The sequence below is a fragment of the Dipteris shenzhenensis genome, chromosome 19 (assembly GCF_047967505.1).
Source record: "Dipteris shenzhenensis isolate YYH24624 ecotype China chromosome 19, Dip_SZ_1.0, whole genome shotgun sequence".
Taxonomy (NCBI): domain Eukaryota; kingdom Viridiplantae; phylum Streptophyta; class Polypodiopsida; order Gleicheniales; family Dipteridaceae; genus Dipteris; species Dipteris shenzhenensis.
Genome location: NC_141614.1, coordinates 13,815,968 through 13,835,088, shown reverse-complemented (window position 1 = coordinate 13,835,088; position 19,121 = coordinate 13,815,968). Strand labels below are relative to the sequence as shown.

General features: G+C 40.8%; 1 protein-coding gene across 1 annotated transcript; it reads left to right on the top strand.

The window, feature by feature from the left end:
- The first annotated feature begins 10,611 nt into the window (after positions 1–10,611).
- Positions 10,612–12,717, top strand: LOC147890118 (uncharacterized). The gene is made up of 3 exons (XM_087390454.1): positions 10,612–10,909; positions 11,138–11,267; positions 11,763–12,717. Exons 1-3 carry the CDS (start codon positions 10,786–10,788, stop codon positions 12,577–12,579), a joined length of 1,071 nt encoding a protein of 356 aa, XP_087246580.1. The 5' UTR covers positions 10,612–10,785; the 3' UTR covers positions 12,580–12,717.
- Positions 12,718–19,121: the final 6,404 nt, after the last annotated feature.

Below are 19,121 nucleotides of genomic sequence, written 5' to 3'. Positions count from 1 at the left end.
GCATCGAAGGACATGAAAGATTGTATTTACAAGATGGGCGAGCTTGTGAGGTATGTGAGCTCAAAGGAAATAGATCCACCACGCTTGAGAATGCTCGAGTTATGTCAGTGGAGGTGGTTTGTTTAGTGGAGGAGACATTTCCACGTTCTATTCTCACAAGCCAACTACATCTCATAGTGCATTTGGTGGATGAGATTACTATATGCGGTACTATACATGCACGATGGTTGTTCTTCCTCGAGCGCTTCATGAGGACCTTGAAGGGCTTCGTGAGACAAAATGCAAGACCCGAAGGTAGCATGGCCGAGGGTTGGTTGGTACAAGAGTCACTTGTATATATTTCTAAGTTTCTTGTTGATGTGGATAGCTCTCTCCCACGACTATATTGGAGAGATGATGAAGACCTAAGGATGACCTCTATTATGCCTCAAGGGAAAGGACGCAACAAAGTAATAGACACGGAGTTGCATAATAGTATCAACCTCTTTTGCGTGCTTAATAGTGATGTGATGAAAAGATGGGTGACAAGATACGAGGATGCAAATGAGAGTGCTCTCAACGGAAGCAAGAATGGAAGAAGGAGAGAGAGAGACAGAGAGCCACACAAGTTTTGGTGGGTGCAGAACCACCCTAATCTTCTTTTTAATTCAATTATATATGTGTTTGAGTATTGTACATAACTGGGGTTAAGGCACAGTGACCTTTAACCCCCACAACCTCCCACTTAAAGGACAATGTGCCTTTAAGGGAGAACAACCAGTGAGCATACTATCCAATGCCCATCAATACACAACAATACTCAAACCGCTGACTAGGTAGACTCTTCATCAGCATATCTGCAGGGTTATCATCTGTATGAACCTTGACAAGCTCTATGCGCTTGTCCTCAAGTACCTCCCTGATGAAATGGTACCTGACCTCAATGTGTTTGGTCTTTGCATGAAAGACCGGATTCCGTGCTAGCTGAATAGCACTCATGGAATCACTATGCAATGTCGGTACACCTATATGAATCCCCAAATCTCCCACGAGCCGATCAAGCCATATAGCCTCCTTGCAACCCTCTGTGGCTGCAACATACTCAGCCTCTGTGGTAGACAAAGCCACGCACTTCTGTGCACGAGACATCCACGACACTGCACCACCTGCAAAGGTGAACACATAACCAGAAGTGGATCTCCTACTATCCACATGCCCTGCATAGTCTGAATCTGTGTACCCAAGTACACGCATGTCTCCTTTACCAAAGCAAATGCACATCTCCTTGGTACCCTTCATGTACCTCATGATGCACTTAACTGCCTCCCAATGCCTCTTTCCTGGATTAGCCATATACCGGCTAACAACTCCCACTGCAAATGCAATGTCTGGTCTAGTAGCTATCATAGCATACATAAGACTCCTAACTGCTGATGCATAAGGAACCTTGGCCATCAAGGCCCTTTCCTCATCTGATTTGGGACTATCTGTATGACTCAGTTTCACATATGGAGGCAATGGAGTACTCACTGCCTTCCCCCCCTCCATATTGAAACGCTGTAATACTTTTGTAACATACTCTTTTTGTGAAAGCCAAAGGAGTTTCTTACTCCGATCACGCGTGATGCGCATACCAAGAATATGACCTGCAAGTCCCAAGTCCTTCATATCAAAGGCCTCATGCAAATTGGCCTTTAATGCATCTAGCTCATAAGTATTCTTGCTAGCCAATAGCATATCATCCACATATAGTGCCAGGATTATCAGGCTATTATCCTTAGCCCTTTTAGTGTAGAGGCAGTGATCAATTTCACTCCTTCTAAAACCCTGGGACCGAATGAAAGCATCAAACTTCTGATACCATTCTCTAGGTGCTTGCTTAAGACCATAGAGACTCTTCTTCAGTTTGCAAACTAAATGCTCTTTGCCCTTTTCTTCAAAGCCTTCCGACTGCACCATGTAAATGTCCTCATGCAAATCCCCATGCAAGAAAGCTATCTTGACATCCATTTGCATAAGCTCCATATCCTCTACTGCCACTAGTCCAAGCATGCATCTAAGTGTGGTCATCTTCACAACCGGAGAGAATATCTCATCAAAGTCCACACCCTTCTCTTGCTTGAACCCTTTAGCAACCAAACGGGCCTTGTACTTAGGCACATCATCACCTGTGACCCTCATTTTGTAGACCCATTTACATGGCAATGCTTTCTTTCCATGTGGCAAAGAAACCAAGTCCCAAGTCTTATTCTTCATAAGTGAACTCATCTCTGATTGCATAGCATACTCCCACTTGCGTTGATCCTCACGCATCATAGCCTCTTTGTAGCAAGAAGGCTCCCCGCAATCAGTAAGCATCACATAGTCTACCCCTGGAACAAACCTATCAGGCGGTCTACACACTCTAGATGATCTTCTCAAGGGCATTTCAGCTTGCTGTCCCACTTGCATATCAGCCACATTTGGCTCATCATTTCCACCAATAGATGATCCATCATCTACCCTTGATTGTATACCTGTGGGAGTACTTGGTTGTACCATTTCTTGCACATTTGGTGCATGGACAGCTTGCTGTCTATCAACATAGGTAGGTGGATTCACATCCTGGAAAGTGATTCTCCTCATTTCCACATCCCTCATGGGTGCCTTATGCATCTTCTTCTCATTGAAGACCACATCATGGCTGCGTATGATCTTCTTTGCGTCTGGATCCCAGAGACGATAGCCCATCTCTCCACTTTCACCATAACCTAGAAAGATGCATTTCCTAGACTTAGGATCTAGCTTCTTTCGAAGCTCTTTTGGCACATGTGCATATGCCTCACACCCAAATATACGCAAATGAGAGTAAGAGGGCTTCTTGCCACTCCACGCCTCTTCAGGAATACCACCATCCAAACTCTTACTAGGTGATCTATTGATCACATGCACTGCAGTCTTCATTGCCTCAGCCCAAAAACCACTAGAAAGACTTGCATTGGAAAGCATGCATTGCAACCTTTCTTGAATGGTACGGTTCATCTTTTCTGCAACTGGATTTTGCTCTGGAGTACGAGGGGATGTGAGCTCCCTCTTAATCCCACGTGTATCACAGAAATGCTGAAAGTCATGAGAGAGATACTCTCCACCATTGTCAGTCCGTAGGCATTTAAGCGTTCTACCTGACTGATTCTCAACCAAGGCCAGCCATTTCTGAAATACCTGGAACACATCACTCTTTCAAGCTATAGCATAAGCCCACACTTTCCTAGTTGCATCATCAATGAATGTCACATAGTATTCAGCCCCGCCTAATGACCGTGTAGGCATGGGACCACATACGTCTGAATGCACCAAATCAAGCATTTCAAACTCTTTCTTTCCCCTTCTTTTATGGGCTGATTTAGTCTGCTTCCCATAGAGACAGTGCTCACAAAATTCAAAATCAGAGAAACTCAAATGCGGTACATAACCCAAATGGCATAAGAGTTTCATTCCATTCTGGCTCATGTGCCCCAACCTGCAATGCCACAAAGAAGTGCTTGGCTGCTCGGTTATTGCAACAACATGATCAAATACCCCTGATACATGTAAGGGATACAAAGTCCCACACTTGGCACCCCTAGCCAAAAGCATAGAGCCCTTTTGAATTTTCCACCTTTGAAAGCCAAAAGTGGTGTGAAAACCAGCATCATCTAGCTGACCCACTGAAATAAGACTCTTGGTCAACTTAGGCACATGTCTCACATGTTTCAAAACAAATGCAGACCCATTTGCAAAAGAAAACTTTATGTCACCTGCTCCCACTATGTCACATGCATAGTCATTTCCAAGATGCACACAACCTGTCTTTCCACTGTCATAAGTGGAGAACCATTCCCTATGGGGAGTAACATGGAATGAAGCACCAGAATCCAAAATCCAATCCTGGGAATATGCATCATCTGAAGTGGTAAGCAACTCTGCAGATAAACTAGACATGAAGAGAACATCATTGTCACTATCACGTGTGACTGCATTGATCTCCTCGATCTTCACTTTTCCTTTGTCCTCCCTTGGACTCTCTTCCTTTTGATTTGCACCCCAATTTGCATTCTTTTTCTTATCCCTTTGCTCTCTTTTTAGCTTGTAGCAATCCTTTTTCATATGGCCCTTCTTGCCACAGTGGTAACACTCAATGTTCCGTGCCCTGGATTTGCTACGTGACTTCCCTCTTTCTTGGGACTTCCCCTTGAACTGTGATCTGCCCCTTTGCACATTTAAGGCTGCATCCTGCTTGTTGCTATCCATAGACTTCCGTCTAATCTCCTCGGCCAATAAGCTACCAACAACATCATCAAATTTCAGTACTCTTCAGGTGCAGAGTTACTGATAGCTGTACGGAAGGTATCCCATGAGGATGGCAATGAACATAAGAGAAATATTGCCTTAGTCTCCGCATCAAAATTCATCTTCTGAGCCTGAAGCTGGCTGAAAATAATATTGAATTCATTCAAGTGAGAAGCAATGGAGACCCCTTCCTTCATCTGTAGCTCAAACAACCTCTTCATGAGGTAAACTTTATTAGAGGCAGTTTCCTTCTCATAAGTGGCACACAGTTTCTTCCACAAATCTTCTGTAGTCTGCTCATTTACTACTGTGAAATAAACTGACTCTGCAAGATGAAGTCTAATAGTAGACTTTGCTAATGCATCCAACTCATTCCAATCATCCTCAGACATATTTGCAGGCTTAGCTTCAATACCTGCCAAGGGTTTAATCTGCTTCTTTTGAATAAGCACATCCCTTATTTGTTCTTTCCACAAAGAAAAGTTTGTCCCATCAAACTTTTTAATGTTGAAAAACTCCTTTTCAGACATGGAAGAGGATGCCATGATGCAAATAAAGCAAAATCCCAAATGCTAGTGCCTGCAAGAGAGAATCACACCAAATACTAGGTGCACCCAAATGTGTATGCCACAATAGAGTGAAATATGTACAAAACTCAAAACTCAAAGCATCTGACTCATGTGCATATACTATGCATCCATATGAGCAAATCTGGCCCAAAAGAAAATGCCAATAAGTGCCAAATGACTCAAGCATAAACACTGTCCACTGGCATATGCATCAATAATGTCTCATCCAAGAGAGCATAGCACTATCAGTGCATCACCTGCAATGTTTCAAAGCTGTCCCTCAGCATAAAATAGCATCCATGTGCAAAGCGTCCATAAAAAATAGCATCCCACAAGGCAATTTGGGCCTATCAGCGCATCTAACAAGGACCGCAATGCATCCAAATGGCGTATAAATCATCCACTGCAACCCAATGCACACCACGAATGAGCGCACACTGCTCAAACTGCAACCAGAGTGATCTGCATAAGGTATGCTCAAGAAATCATAGTCCCACGGTAATGAGCGCTACTGAAAATAGAACCTGAGATGCTTCAAAACATGGGCGCCATTGCATAATCGGAATCAGCAAGAAAATCTGCAAGTATCTCTCTTCTGCCAGAACTCCAAAATCCCAACCGATGAGTGAGAAATGGGAGTCAACACTTATCCACTGCCATGTGGCATAAATCTAAGGTTTCAAAACCTTAGTATGAAAAATGCATAACAGAGAGACGAAATCGAATACACAGAGATTTATAACTCTGAAAATCCTCCACCGAATCACGCAAGAACTGATAGGTAGGGGTTTTTGGGCGTCCGGAACGCAATGGGACAGACGGTTTTGGAAACCGTGGTCTCAATCACTGGGTCCAACACACGGACTGAAAAACGTTTTTTGAAACAGAGCTATCTGTAAACTCCACCGGAGTGCGAATGATGAGCAACATAGAAGTTTTAGGACCTCTTGAGTCCACCGGAACTGAAAGATCTGCAAATGGTTGCTCCAAACTTGAGTTCTAACACCCGGGCAAAAAACGCAGGAACTGACACAGTGACTCAGAAATCCAATGTGATCCCAGATTCAGGAATGAAGGTATTTCCAGGCTCCTGAAGTAATGTGGATACCAAAAGCAAGCAATAGTTGCCTCTACAAGTCAATACGGAGTCTCTGTCATCGAACGGAACAGGGAAAAGCTCAAAAAACGACTTTTTCTTTGAAAGCTCTTAACAGGCTCTCAAAACCACTTCGCAAAGCCAAAGTGACTTTTCCAAAGGTTCTTCCAAGGTCTCTGCACACTCGGATGCATGTAAAGTCACCCACAAAGTTTCCCACAAAGCTTCTCCTTCCTCCCACAGAGCTACTGAGCTTCTAAGCATTCACGCACGCTCAGCTAGATCACTCGGGCTCTGATACCAGTTGAGAGTGCTCTCAACGGAAGCGAGAATGGAAGAAGGAGAGAGAGAGACAGAGAGCCACACAAGTTTTGGTGGGTGCAGAACCACCCTAATCTTCTTTTTAATTCAATTATATATGTGTTTGAGTATTGTACATAACTGGGGTTAAGGCACAGTGACCTTTAACCCCCACATGCAAAGGCAAGAAGACAAGAAGAAAGGGCCCTCTTTCGTACACACCACGGATCTCGTGTGCCATACCCTCAGCATCTAAGAGCACTTCCAAAGGATATTCATGTGGATTGGCTACTTGATGAAATGGAGAAAGCAGAGAAAGACGAGGGGATGCATATCACAATGGAAGAATGGGAGTATGCTAGGGGATGCATGAGCAAGGTCGGTATATAGAATGTTATGCATAAGTTAGGAGCTTTCAATAATTTAGATTGCTTATTTAATTGATTTTTTCTTGGTGTAGTGCACTATGTTCAATGCTATATGGTGTGAGGGCAAGCATTTTCGAACACAACGGATTGATGATAAGAGAAACACACAAGATTGCGGCGTCATTGCTAGCTTTGAGGGAGCCAATGGAGCCATGGATGATTATTGTGGCATAATCCAAGATATTATTATGCTTGACTTTCGACGCTTCTTTGTGTATGTTTTGGATGTAAAGTGGTTTAAGGACGTGGTGGAAAGAGGTCCTAATGCAACAATCAAACGCCATGCAAGTGGCTTTGTAACTATTGACTCCACAAAGTTTTGGCAAAGTAGGAAGGACACACTAGTACTACCGCAATAATGTGAACAGGTACTGTGCACACATATAAAAATACTCGCTTTTAAATATTCAATGCAAGAAAAGTAACATGATTGTATTTGTGTTTGAATTAGGTTGTCTATCAACCAATGGTGGATAATAATAGATGGTGGCATGTCATACCTATTATGCCACGTTCCAAAGTGATGTATAGTACATTTACTAATATGGAGCGTATGGAGGATGATCATGGCCATGGACGTGATGATGACCGTGATACGAGAGAGGAGGATGATCATGAGATAAGAGATACAGATATTGATGCCATTACCCGTGAGGACGAGCCTAGCACAAGTAGTAGTGGGTTGAATGTATTTGTAGATCTGAACACTTGTTTGGATTTTGAAGTAGATAGTTTGGCAAGGGTTGATCTCATTGAGGATGAGATTGAACCGTAGCCCCATAATTGATATTGGCAAAACTATTTTACATATTGTCTCATTCTCCTCATCTCACTTAATTCTTGTATATGTGGGCTTGCAAAAAATTATGTGCTTTGGTAATCATGGGCAATGTTTGGAAAGCAATGATGTACACCAAAATCTCACTTTCTGTATTCTCTGGTTTGTGTCTATCTACGCATCTAAATGCGCGTCTGATTCTCAGTATAAACATGCAAATAGACATGCTAATACACGTGCAAATAGACACGCTAATAAACGCGATGTTAGACAGGCCCGTATTTTCTCAGGTTAGACGTGCACGTAGACGTCCTAATTTACGAGCAAATAGACGAGCTTATAGACGCGCATTTAGACGCGCCCGTAATTCCTCTACTAAAGCAATGCCTATAGATGCGCCCGCTATTTTGCGCATCTACCAAGCGCGTCTATAGTTGCTTTGTGTTGTTTTGACTGCGCTTATAGATGTGCCCGCTATCGTCTATCAAGCGCATCTATAGTTGCTTTGTCTTGTTGTGATACTCCCATTCTTCCATTGTGATATGCATCCCCTCGTCTCTCTCTGCTCTCTCCATTTCGTCAAGTAGCCAATTAACATGAATAACTTTTGGAAGTGCTCTTAGATGCTCAAGGTATGGCACACGAGATTTGCACACATCAATTACAGTGTTTCAATGCACCATCAATAACTTTGGCAATTCCATTACACAACGTTGACACTTCCTTTTCAAGTGGATAGATTAATGTCACCCTAATATCATGTATTGTTTTATGAGGGCATACCAATTATCTTTGTCTTGTTTGTGCATAAGTGCATGTAAGATTACTATGTTTTTAAACAAGGATCAAGATTTCTTTAGTTCATATGTTAAGTATTGGTACATAGAGTGTGCAAGATTATAGAGAGATCTCTCTACTGAAATAATTTGAGATGGCTCCATCTTAATGAACCCAGGATAGAGTTGTGCTCAAGGTCACGGACAAAAAAAGCATCATTGTAGAACCGTCTCAAACCTAGAAAGATGTAAACCTAAGTTTGTGTCATGAAACGCAAAATGCAAGTGGTCTAAAAGCTGTGATCATTTAATGGCTACTTTCGTATTACTTACTAAGTAAGATAGTTAATAACTCACTACACATAATTTGCATGTCCTTGAAACAAAGTTCTCAAAGAAACTAGTTTACCACAAGAACATTCTAAAGGAACTCTTAGGTTTACCTTAAATTTACCCAACATATTCAAGAGGGGTACGAATAAGCGATTAGAAGTTACGTAGAATTCACTCATGCACAGCTACTTTGAAGTACAATTAGTTTGCAGAAACAGTTTTCTGATTGCTTTATAGCAACCTTTCACTTTCCTGCAATGATCTCGCTTTTAGATAAAGGAGCAGCAGACAACTTCTCGGGTTTTAATATGATCAATTCTAGGTTGCGTTCCTTGTCTAAATTTGTTGATTTCCTTGCAGTGCGCCCCAGACATCCGATCAGCATGAGGGCAAGAAGCATTTTGACGATCGGTTAACAGATAGATGGGTGAAATACAGGAAGATTTGTTGTTGCTCGCTAGTGGATTCAGCATGAAATATAGAAAGAGAAGAAAGTAGCATTGTGCGGGCAGAAAATGCGAGGGATTTTGATAGCCATGGCAAGCAGAAAGTAGTACGTTCCTAGCGTTGTGATAGCAGAAAATGCGAGGGATTTTGATAGCCATAGCGATGGAAAGCTAAGCACGAGACCTGGGGTGTAATTATGAGGCGATGAAGGTGCGATCAAAAGGAAAACTAACAAGAGCACGGTTGGTACGACGATGGACGCCGAGGTTCGGACATCTCCTTGCTGCAACAAGAGTAAGGTTGCTTGTAGAAGTGGACGAGACGATCGAAATGCTGCAAGTGTGTCGGGAACGATGGTCACTTGGGGAAGACTGAGTTCTCGTGGCAGTTGCTCAACAGCAAGAGCGGTGGAAAAACGATGTTTCGGATCAATGGACTCAGATTTCAGAAACTTCGTTGCGGAGATGATCTGCGCGAGGACAATTTCTGTTATGAATCAAAGTCGAAGAAAGTCGAAGGACTTTGATCGAACGAGAAAGCAATGGCGATGGCGATCGAGGATGAGAGAATGGAGAGATGATTCAAGGGCGTGATGATGATAATCAGCTGCAGTAACAACAGCAGCAGAAAGCACTGGTGAAGCGTCGATATCGTGTTGAATGAAGCTTTTCTTAGCGCAGATCGCGCCTAGCTTCGTGCTCAGTGCCTTTCAAACAGCAGCCGGCCACCGCCATGCCCTTCCCCGCCTGATCTGCACGATCATCCCACAACGTAAGAACCCGAATCTTCACCCGTGAAAAACTCCTCGTTTCTGAGTGCGTCCTCCCCCCACCTTCACGTGGAGAAACGCCCCAGAGTCTTGGCGATGGCGATGCCCTCAGATGAAGACTCCTTGGACTCCTTGGCGCAGCTTGTAGAACAGTAGAGGTTCCTCGCTGCAGCGGCATCTGCACCGATCATATATCGATGCATGCAAAGAATTAAAGCAAACTCCGTCAAACAAGTCATGGCAGAGGTGCCGTAACCCTGCGAGCGTTTCGATCGAGACAATTTTAAGGAATCCTTTGCAACGTTCCCGTCCTCCAAGGTCGCTAATTATCGGGCCAAAAGCAAGATGACTAACGTAAAGCGACCTTCCGAGTGTTGATTTCATGTGAAAGATACCCGCAACTACCTGGAACTTTGATCGATTCGTGCTATCCCACGGTATCAGCGCAATTAGCTTACATGTAGGTTGAGATGTCGCAATTAATCGCAAGCGCGCCCCACAGAGTTCTCTCACCGTTTCAACTTACAGCGCGATGTATGGCAAGCATTACGTTGCGTATTCAGATGAGCTAGCTACTGAAATTAGTACACGGGAATATCAGCGTACCGTGAAGGATACCGTCAATAACTAGGTCTTCGAGTTGAGACTCGCAAACTAGAGAAAGACGTCCAGCAAGTTCATGCATTCATTAGTTACACAGAGTTCCTCCCGCAGCGGCAAGCTGAGAGCAGTTGAGCAATCTTTAGGCGCAGAGATAAGATCCGTAACGAGGCTCCTTATAAAGTCTTCAGAGCCTTGTAGGGTAGGCTCGTCAACGTAACTTTACACTCCACCATGACCACCTGATTTCACCCTCGCCGATTGTGAATCCAAACAGACCTAGTATCACGATTCACAATCTTGGAGACTCTGATCAAATCGAGTCGTCCTCTTGTAGCGTATTTAGATCGGTTCAACTCGAGTCTAGCTCATCAAGACGATCATCCAGCTGCACGGTTCGAGATGAGGCATGCAGGAACTGGACCCTTCCGGAAAGGCCACTGGAGTGTGGAGGAGGATATTCGCCTGATACAATTCGTCAGAAAGTATGGAGAGGGCCGATGGAGCAAGCTCGCCAAGGCAGCAGGTTATGAATTAGTTCATGCTTGATTTTTCGACTAGGCTTCTGCTACATAGGCTTCTACATGGCCATGCTCACGAGTCACGAGGACAGTAGAAAATTTTCTTCTCGCGATGTCATTTGCAGTAACTTTGTTCTCCCGTTCGATCTTCGTACCAAATTCAGATTTATGCTCTGTACCGCGCGAGTGTGACATCAAAACTTACTGCCAGCTGCTAAATCAATGGCTTCCAGGCTTGCAAAGGTGCGGAAAGAGCTGCAGGTTGCGGTGGGTTAACTATCTGCGTCCTGACATCAAGCGAGGTCACATCTCGGAGGAAGAAGAACGCCTCATCATCAAGCTTCACTCCGTTTTGGGAAACAGGTAAGCGGTCAAATTCACAAAGCTAGAACTTCGCAGTAACCTAAACATAATTAGCATAGCCGAGGCCCGATACTCGATAGCTGATACGCTGGCCTGCACAAGTTCCAAGTTCCAACCCTAGCGCAAATGTTTGGGATGCCCGTTCAACTATTTAATTTGCGGTGCAAACACTTTTGTCTCCGCAGATCCAACCCAGCACACTGCAGCAGTGCACATATCCAATCCCAATGAAGTTCAATGTTACTGTGAAATATAGTCAGGGCCTGTACCGAACCTGATATGCCTGAAAATTTGCCTTTCCCAACAGACGTCTCTCTCTCTCTCACAAGATACACACACACACAGGGGAGAGCTTTTGCCTCCGATCTCGCACTATACCTGCGCTCCTTCACAAAATTATTAGCATATTTGCAGCTAGGTTACTGAAAATTAAAGCTAGTGTGGTTCTTCGCGTATACCGCAAGACTCATGACCGGAATTATGTTTACTAATAAGGTGGTCACTGATAGCAATTCACCTGCCTGGGAGGTCGGACAACGAGATAAAGAACTATTGGCGATCTCATATAAAGAAGAAGCTGAAAGGAATGGACTTATCCAACCTTGCAGAAGGTGGTCATCTAGACATGTTTTCGCCAGCGTGCAACTTGAACGGGACTGATCCACAAAATGATATAAGCTGCGATCACATGGCAATGATTGATGGCACAAGCTGCAACATTTTGGATATTGCAGAGACTACCCATGAGATGGGCTTGGTGGAGAACCACGATGCTGCCACGAGTCTTGAAGATGCAGGCTTCAACTTAAACGACTGTGTGAGCAACTTCAACAACGGACTAACAAACATCAATGAGGAGAACGTAATGCAAGTGAGTAACTACAGCATTCCCAACAGCAACAGCTTGATGCAAACGTCGAGAGATGGACTGCTGGGGCAGCTATATACAGCAAACACAATGCAGATCAGCAAAGGAGAGTTCTACTCCGGCTATAGTAGCAATTTTTCCGCAGCTAGTTGTGATGTAGAGGGTAAAACTGAAATGATGACCGGTGCAATCGGTGGATGGGAATTGTGTGCCACAAAGCAAGTTGGTACACGAAGTGCAAACCAACAACAAGCATTATCACTCCAAGATTCAGATCTCTCCTGGGATGTGGAAACTTTACAAACAATTGTCGATGGGCAAAACAGTACACCATCCCTCGGTACAGAGAACTCATTCAGCTTTGAGCTTTGGGACCCTGAATTGTTCGCTGATTCTGACCCTGTCTACCTACAGCACAAGTTTCATCCTCAGAATTGCTATTGATGTTTAGTCACCATCTACTTCACATCGCTTGAGATTTTCAACCTTCAAAAGGCTATCTAAAGTGCAAATTAGGTTGAGCACATGAACAAGTTCTTGCAGGTTTATGGTCGTGAATCAAATCTTTCATGTTTAATTCAATTATCCTTGTACTGCATGATAACTCTGGCATTTTTTTTTTCTTTCAAAAAAGCCAATTCTGATACCTTCTATGCAGTATAGCATACTCAGCATGTGATTGAACAATTGGAGTCTATGTGTTACCAGTTATGTTATGTGTGGTCGAATATGTCCTTAAAGATCTGGAATCGAGAAGGATTAAGTACATGATTAGAACATTATTTCTTATTGATATAGTTTGGGCACATTGTCTCACATTTTGCAACTCAACTTGTATTTTGAGCAGTGTACATAGAGGTTAAGAGCAGCTACGAAAATTGTTGCTTATATAGAGCTATAAATTCCACCACCTTGTAGATGCTCTTAGGCCCCTTAGGTTTTATCATACATTGAGGCTTTTTCAAAGAGTCTACACACTCTTTTTTTGGAGAAGGACTCAATCTAGTCTACTATAGGTTGTAAATTCACAAGCTATCATTAACCCGTATTCATTATCAAAATCTAATTCTTTATCTTTGGATTTTGATAGAGTCAAATTTTAAGATCATCTCAAATCTTGATGGAATCTTTCCATTGATTGCTAAAGTGTAGATAGGTGAGAGAGAGGTTGATTGGTTTCCTTGATAAGTATATATTTTTGCATTATGGATTGCATTAAGGTCTAGTATTCTAAACCTTAAAATGGTGGAATTCATAGATTGAATAGAAAAAGGGTGTATTTTATTCATGATACATTTACAGATAAGGGCTTTTACAAATAGATCTTGAATGCACTTGATATATAGGGTCTATACATAGTGACCCCCCCCACTAGCATGCCTCATGGATAAGATTCTAGGTAAGCTAAGGAAAGATTGAATCATGCAGTACTTTGAGAGAAAGTATATATGATTGCATAAAGTACTTCGAGAGACAATGTAGATGGCTAGAGTAGTAACTATACATTTAAAGAGTCCAAATATACATTTATGGCATTGTATTGGTCCTCCAATTGGGGATCTGAGTGCCCATGAGTGGGTGAAATAAGTTTTGCTAGACCACCCTCCATGCAAGGGATCATTCTGAATTAGGGGTCGGAATAGAGAGATTATAAGGCAAGATGGAATGAGACTAGACATGAAAGGGTTATGCCACCCTTCCATCGGTAGGCCTTGGGATCCAAGACCAACATACCCCAACTGTACTACCCTTAGCCTATGATGCATTTAGACTTACATTTCAAATGCACCCATGCACTCTACCCATTCCTAGCCCCTAGACCTAGCATGTGTGAGTGTTCGTATTTTATATAACTATCAAATAGTCAAATATATAATCTATGGTTCTTCTCTGGTTCTTGGCAATGCATTATACATACTTAATCTACCTTTTGTTTTCATACATTTCATCAATTAGCCTAATAAAGTCTATGCCATAATTCTTTTCATTGCTTGGGCACCAATCATCCTTGTTGTCTTGTCATGTCTCCATATCACACTTCATAGCCTTCCACTAGGCTAATTGATCACACTTCATGGTCCTTCGTTTGGGAGCTTAACCCCTTCCTCGATGGTATACCTGCCAAGCAGTCCAACATTAGCATGTCTCTAAGAAATGAAATTCCACAAATTTACCCACCGTCCCTCATTGATCCCAAGTGGGGCTGCCCCACTTTTGGTATGCAGGCTTTTATTAGCTTGCCATTTTTATTGCTAGGGTTCACATAGTTTGTGGCTATCTTCCCAACCATTATTATGGAAATAGGAAGGTTTGGCTTCACCACATCTACCATCTTTTTTGAAATCATTCAAAAGAGAGGTCCTTGGTCATAAAAAAGTCATCATGCAACTACTAGAGTACATTATCATTTTTTCCCTTGCTTGCCATCAAAAATCCATCATGGCTTCTTTAAATTTTTGTATAGCAAACTTTCTACATTTGTGAAAGAACTACAATTGTATTTCCATTGATAATGAGGCCCCCATTAGCATCAATGAAATAGTATATAAGGACATATCATCATTGTGTAGACTTGCTAGCACTAGATCCATGTGAACAAAAGGTAGGGCTTAGGTGGCTATGCTAGCTCCTAGTCCTTGCCTATGTGTGCTATGAGAGGATCAAGACATAATGCCCTCAAACATCCCATGGTATTGCTCCATCTCACTCAAGATAGTCGCTTGCTTATATGGGGAGAGAGCTTGTAGAGGAGCTTTTGGAGCTTGTTTAAAATGCTAAACCTTGTCTTGGATTGACTATTAAGACCACTACGAGAATGCTCACTATAATCACTCCCATTATATGCACTCCCACTTTGATGCCATATTTGAAACATAATGTTTAGACTTGAAATATATTTAAAACAAAGACACATATTTAAATTCAAAGCCCAAGTACTTAAGTTTGAGAGATTCCAAAACCCTATCTAGACTACATTTTCCTCACTAACTAAAAGTGATAAGATTTATGAAGTTTTAGAACAAGATAAAGATGGAGAAATCCATTAAACTACTAGGAGAGGGAAAGAAGAGGGAGGAGTGTCATTTTGTTTCCTCTCATATTATGCAAAATAAGAGAGAAATGGGAGACAAGGAGAAAGAGAAAGAGCAAAGTGGAGAGAAGAAGAAGGAAAGAATGAGGAGAGGTTGAAGATGGAAGGAGAGAGAATGAAAAGAGGAAGAGGAAAGGGAGACAAGGATAAAATATGAGAAAGGTGGAGAAATCTCTTTGAAAGATCCCCCTTTGTGGTAGTGAATTCATTGGTGAAAGCTAGTGTAGTAGGTGCTTATGTGCATAGGACTCCAACTATGAAAACTACCTTCCTATTTTCTCCATGGGAATCCATAATGGTCTTGTAAGACATTTAAGTAGCACTTCAATAGAAACTAAAAAGGATAGGAAAATGACAAAGTTCTAATAATTAAAGATATTGAATACGTTTTTGTGAGAGTTTTCAATGGCTAAATTTTTCATAAAATGATCTAATAAGTGTGAGAAAATGACAAAGCTATCTTTTCACTTTTGTAAAAGCTAATAAGTTTTAAAAAACAAAAATGAGGACAAAGCAATGATAGCTAACATGTGTTGAGTATAATGAGATAATAATACCAACAATGAAAAATAGAAAAACATTAAGAAACAAAGTATCCTAGAGAATGCATGAGAGCATATACCACTCAAAGCAAAGATCTGAGGAGCAAAGATGAATGATATTGCCATAAGGATTGTGTATGGACCAAGAACATGGTAATGGATTTCCACAAAGATTTAATGGGAAGGTTGGCAAGGGTGGTTTGAAATAATAACAGGAGTATTCATTTAGATCAGCTACTACGTACACATAGACTAGACAACATGAAGACAACATGACTCATGAGGTATGGGTACACACAAAGATGCTCCAAAGATGCAAGGTGATTAAGGCTTGGAAATAAGCCAAAAGAGGAAGCTCATATTGCAACTAGATGCACTTTTGAGACTATTAAGTTTTCACACTCTTGATCAAGAACTCAATGACTAAAGGAGATGAGTGGCAAGTCCATACATGCCACTTAGGACCAATTGTGTCATCTGCAACTCTAGAGGTTGAAGCAAAATTGATGGTAAGTCATCCAAGATAAAGAACTTAAATATTGATTCCCCAAGGGGGGTAACTAAGAAATATGTAAGATAGCACATGCGATCAATAGTAGGGGATTTATTTTTTTATGGAGTTAGTCTACAGGAAATATACATACATAAATGGCTTTTTAAATCAAAAAGTGGAAATTTTCATACATAAGGGATATTTAATCATCTCAAAATTTACAGAAGGGCTGTATATAAGTTATATAAATCCGTAGGTAGGAGTTTTTTAAAATGCTCGTTGATTGCACGTGCTACATGGGGTCTTTACATAGTTACCCCCCCCCCCCAAACCCCCCTCCCGAGATTGGGGCCTGACAGTGAAGAACTCAATGGGATCAAGGATTAGAGCTAGAAGAGTGAGAACACAAATGAGTATAGATGTATCATAGATTCAGAAGATAAGAGATTATTTTGAGAATAAATGCAATGCAGCTCTACAAAGGAATGATGTCATATTCGGTGAAACAAAAAACATAATATAACTCTATTGAGTTGTAGAACTACTCTTGATTAGAAAACTCCAATGTACTATTTGGGCTTTCCCCAACAAGATAGGGTTAGGAATTAGTTGTAGATTCGATCAATCTTGCTAGTGAAGTAAGAGAGGGCACAAATGAAGTATACATGCTTAATGTGTGCACGAGACGTTGTGGCCTTTCTAAGGAAAGTAAGTTCCTAGGAAGCTAGTGATTCATGTGCACATGGTCACTAGATGGACTTTCAATAGGGATGTAGAGCCCTAGATGTGGATATTGGATCCTTGAGCACTCAATAATTAATTGATATCTTGTAAAATTTGGGTTTGGAAAACCTAAGATTATGGGTTACAACTGACAAGTTGGTCACTTGTAGCTTTGACCAATGCATGTGAGAATAGATACAAACTATTGATATTAAAGATAATGAGTGAATATGATTTTGTTTTTTAGGAAAGATTAAGCTTAAGAAGATGAAAAGGGATTTATCAATTTAGGCAATTAAGATAAGTATTAAACATTTTATCTTATTATAAGTTGCTATACTTTCCAAGTGTTTTTTTTTTCACCACATATCTATCATTCTCTTATTTCTTTTTTCCTATATATCTATCTTATCTTTCTTACAATCTAGTGTTTCATGTGTGTACAGAAGTATGTGATAGGCTAGGTCGATTACAGCCATCATGAAGAATGTATGACAATGGCACCATAGCATTGACCCAAAAGCTAGAGGATTGGGAAGAAAAATTCAATAATTTCTTTTTTAGTACTTTAAAAAAATTCTTAACCTTAAATCCAAACTTTTCTAACTACACATATTTTGTTTCTTTGATGTGCAAAAAATCAAAATGGTGAGATGACATGGAAAGAGGTGCTATAAGGGGATGGTGATGATAAGGTTGAGCTATGTGAACTAGCTCTGACTTTGAGCACTCCTTTATAATGAATAGCTCCTTTGAGCACTCCTATATGTGTCTTTGAGTGTATCAGGTTGTATATACACTCATATACATCCATTTAGGGAAATTGAATGTTGAAACTTTGTATAATTTAAGACCAATCTATTCTTTAAAGCTGTAATAATTGATATGACTAGCAAGAATAGCCTCAAGGCCTTGACATTGATGTCAGCATCAATAGGACCATTAATATAAAGGTTGATATACAATATATCATTAATGGTAATATTATTGGTGTATCAATGATCTTGTCAATGCTTCCTTAGTGATGACATTTGTTATAATTATATTGAATCTTCATTATCTTTCTCATTTATAAAAAAATAGATCCGGTTTGAACCTTTATTACTCTTTCTACTGCACCTCTTCCACTCATTTTGCTCTTTTTCTTGCCCTCCTCCTATTCTATATTATTACTTCTCTTCTAGCTTTACCATTGTGCCTTTTTAGCTCTTCTATTGTTCCTTGCTTTGCACTTTTACTATTGTAACATTATGCATACTCCTCATGGCTACTTTTTAACTAAACTTGTGCATCCCTACATTGGTTCTACTATTTTAGCCTTGTAATATGTTGCATCCTACTATCTGGATATCTATAAACCATGGAATGATTCTTAGTACTCTCATACCACCTCTCATGCTACTTTGTAGATGAGAGTTGTAATGAAAGAATACTTAGATAAGTATAGGGGTAATGAATTAGGAGCACCAATACCAACAATGATAAGTTCAATATGAGGATAGAACGTGGAATAGGAAAGGTGTAAAGGACTAGAAGCATCAATATCCATAATGAGAAGAGACATGTATTGGAGTAGAAACATTAGTAACATGAAAATGTATACTAGAGTAGAAACATTAACATATTACGTGTAGTATGTGAAACTAATAAGCTTATTTCACACTGAAATATTTTTCAAGTCCTCTTATACATGAGGAGGAAGTAGTTAGTCAATTATAATAGATGTACACCTGCAACAATATCACTATACAAACTAGGGCTATGAATATGACTTCTAAATACTTTAAAATATCATGATATCTTTTCCCCAAAAAATATCACTATACCAACTACATGGGGATATCAATTAGATGTACTCTTACAAACAATATCACTTTATCACACTACAAGGGGATATCAACGAGTTGCTATTAAAATTCCATTAGAAATCAACTCCACATATTTATAAAAAGATTGATAAAAAATAAATAAACTACAATATCATCTCGAACTTGACGATAAAAAAAACATTGCACATGACACAATCCATAGCATAATTTGAGATTTTGAACATACTGACTTCTATGATTTATGATGACTATCAAAGTGCATTTGGAAATTGAATCTCAAGAGAGCAAGTGTTTAGTAGTCATGAATT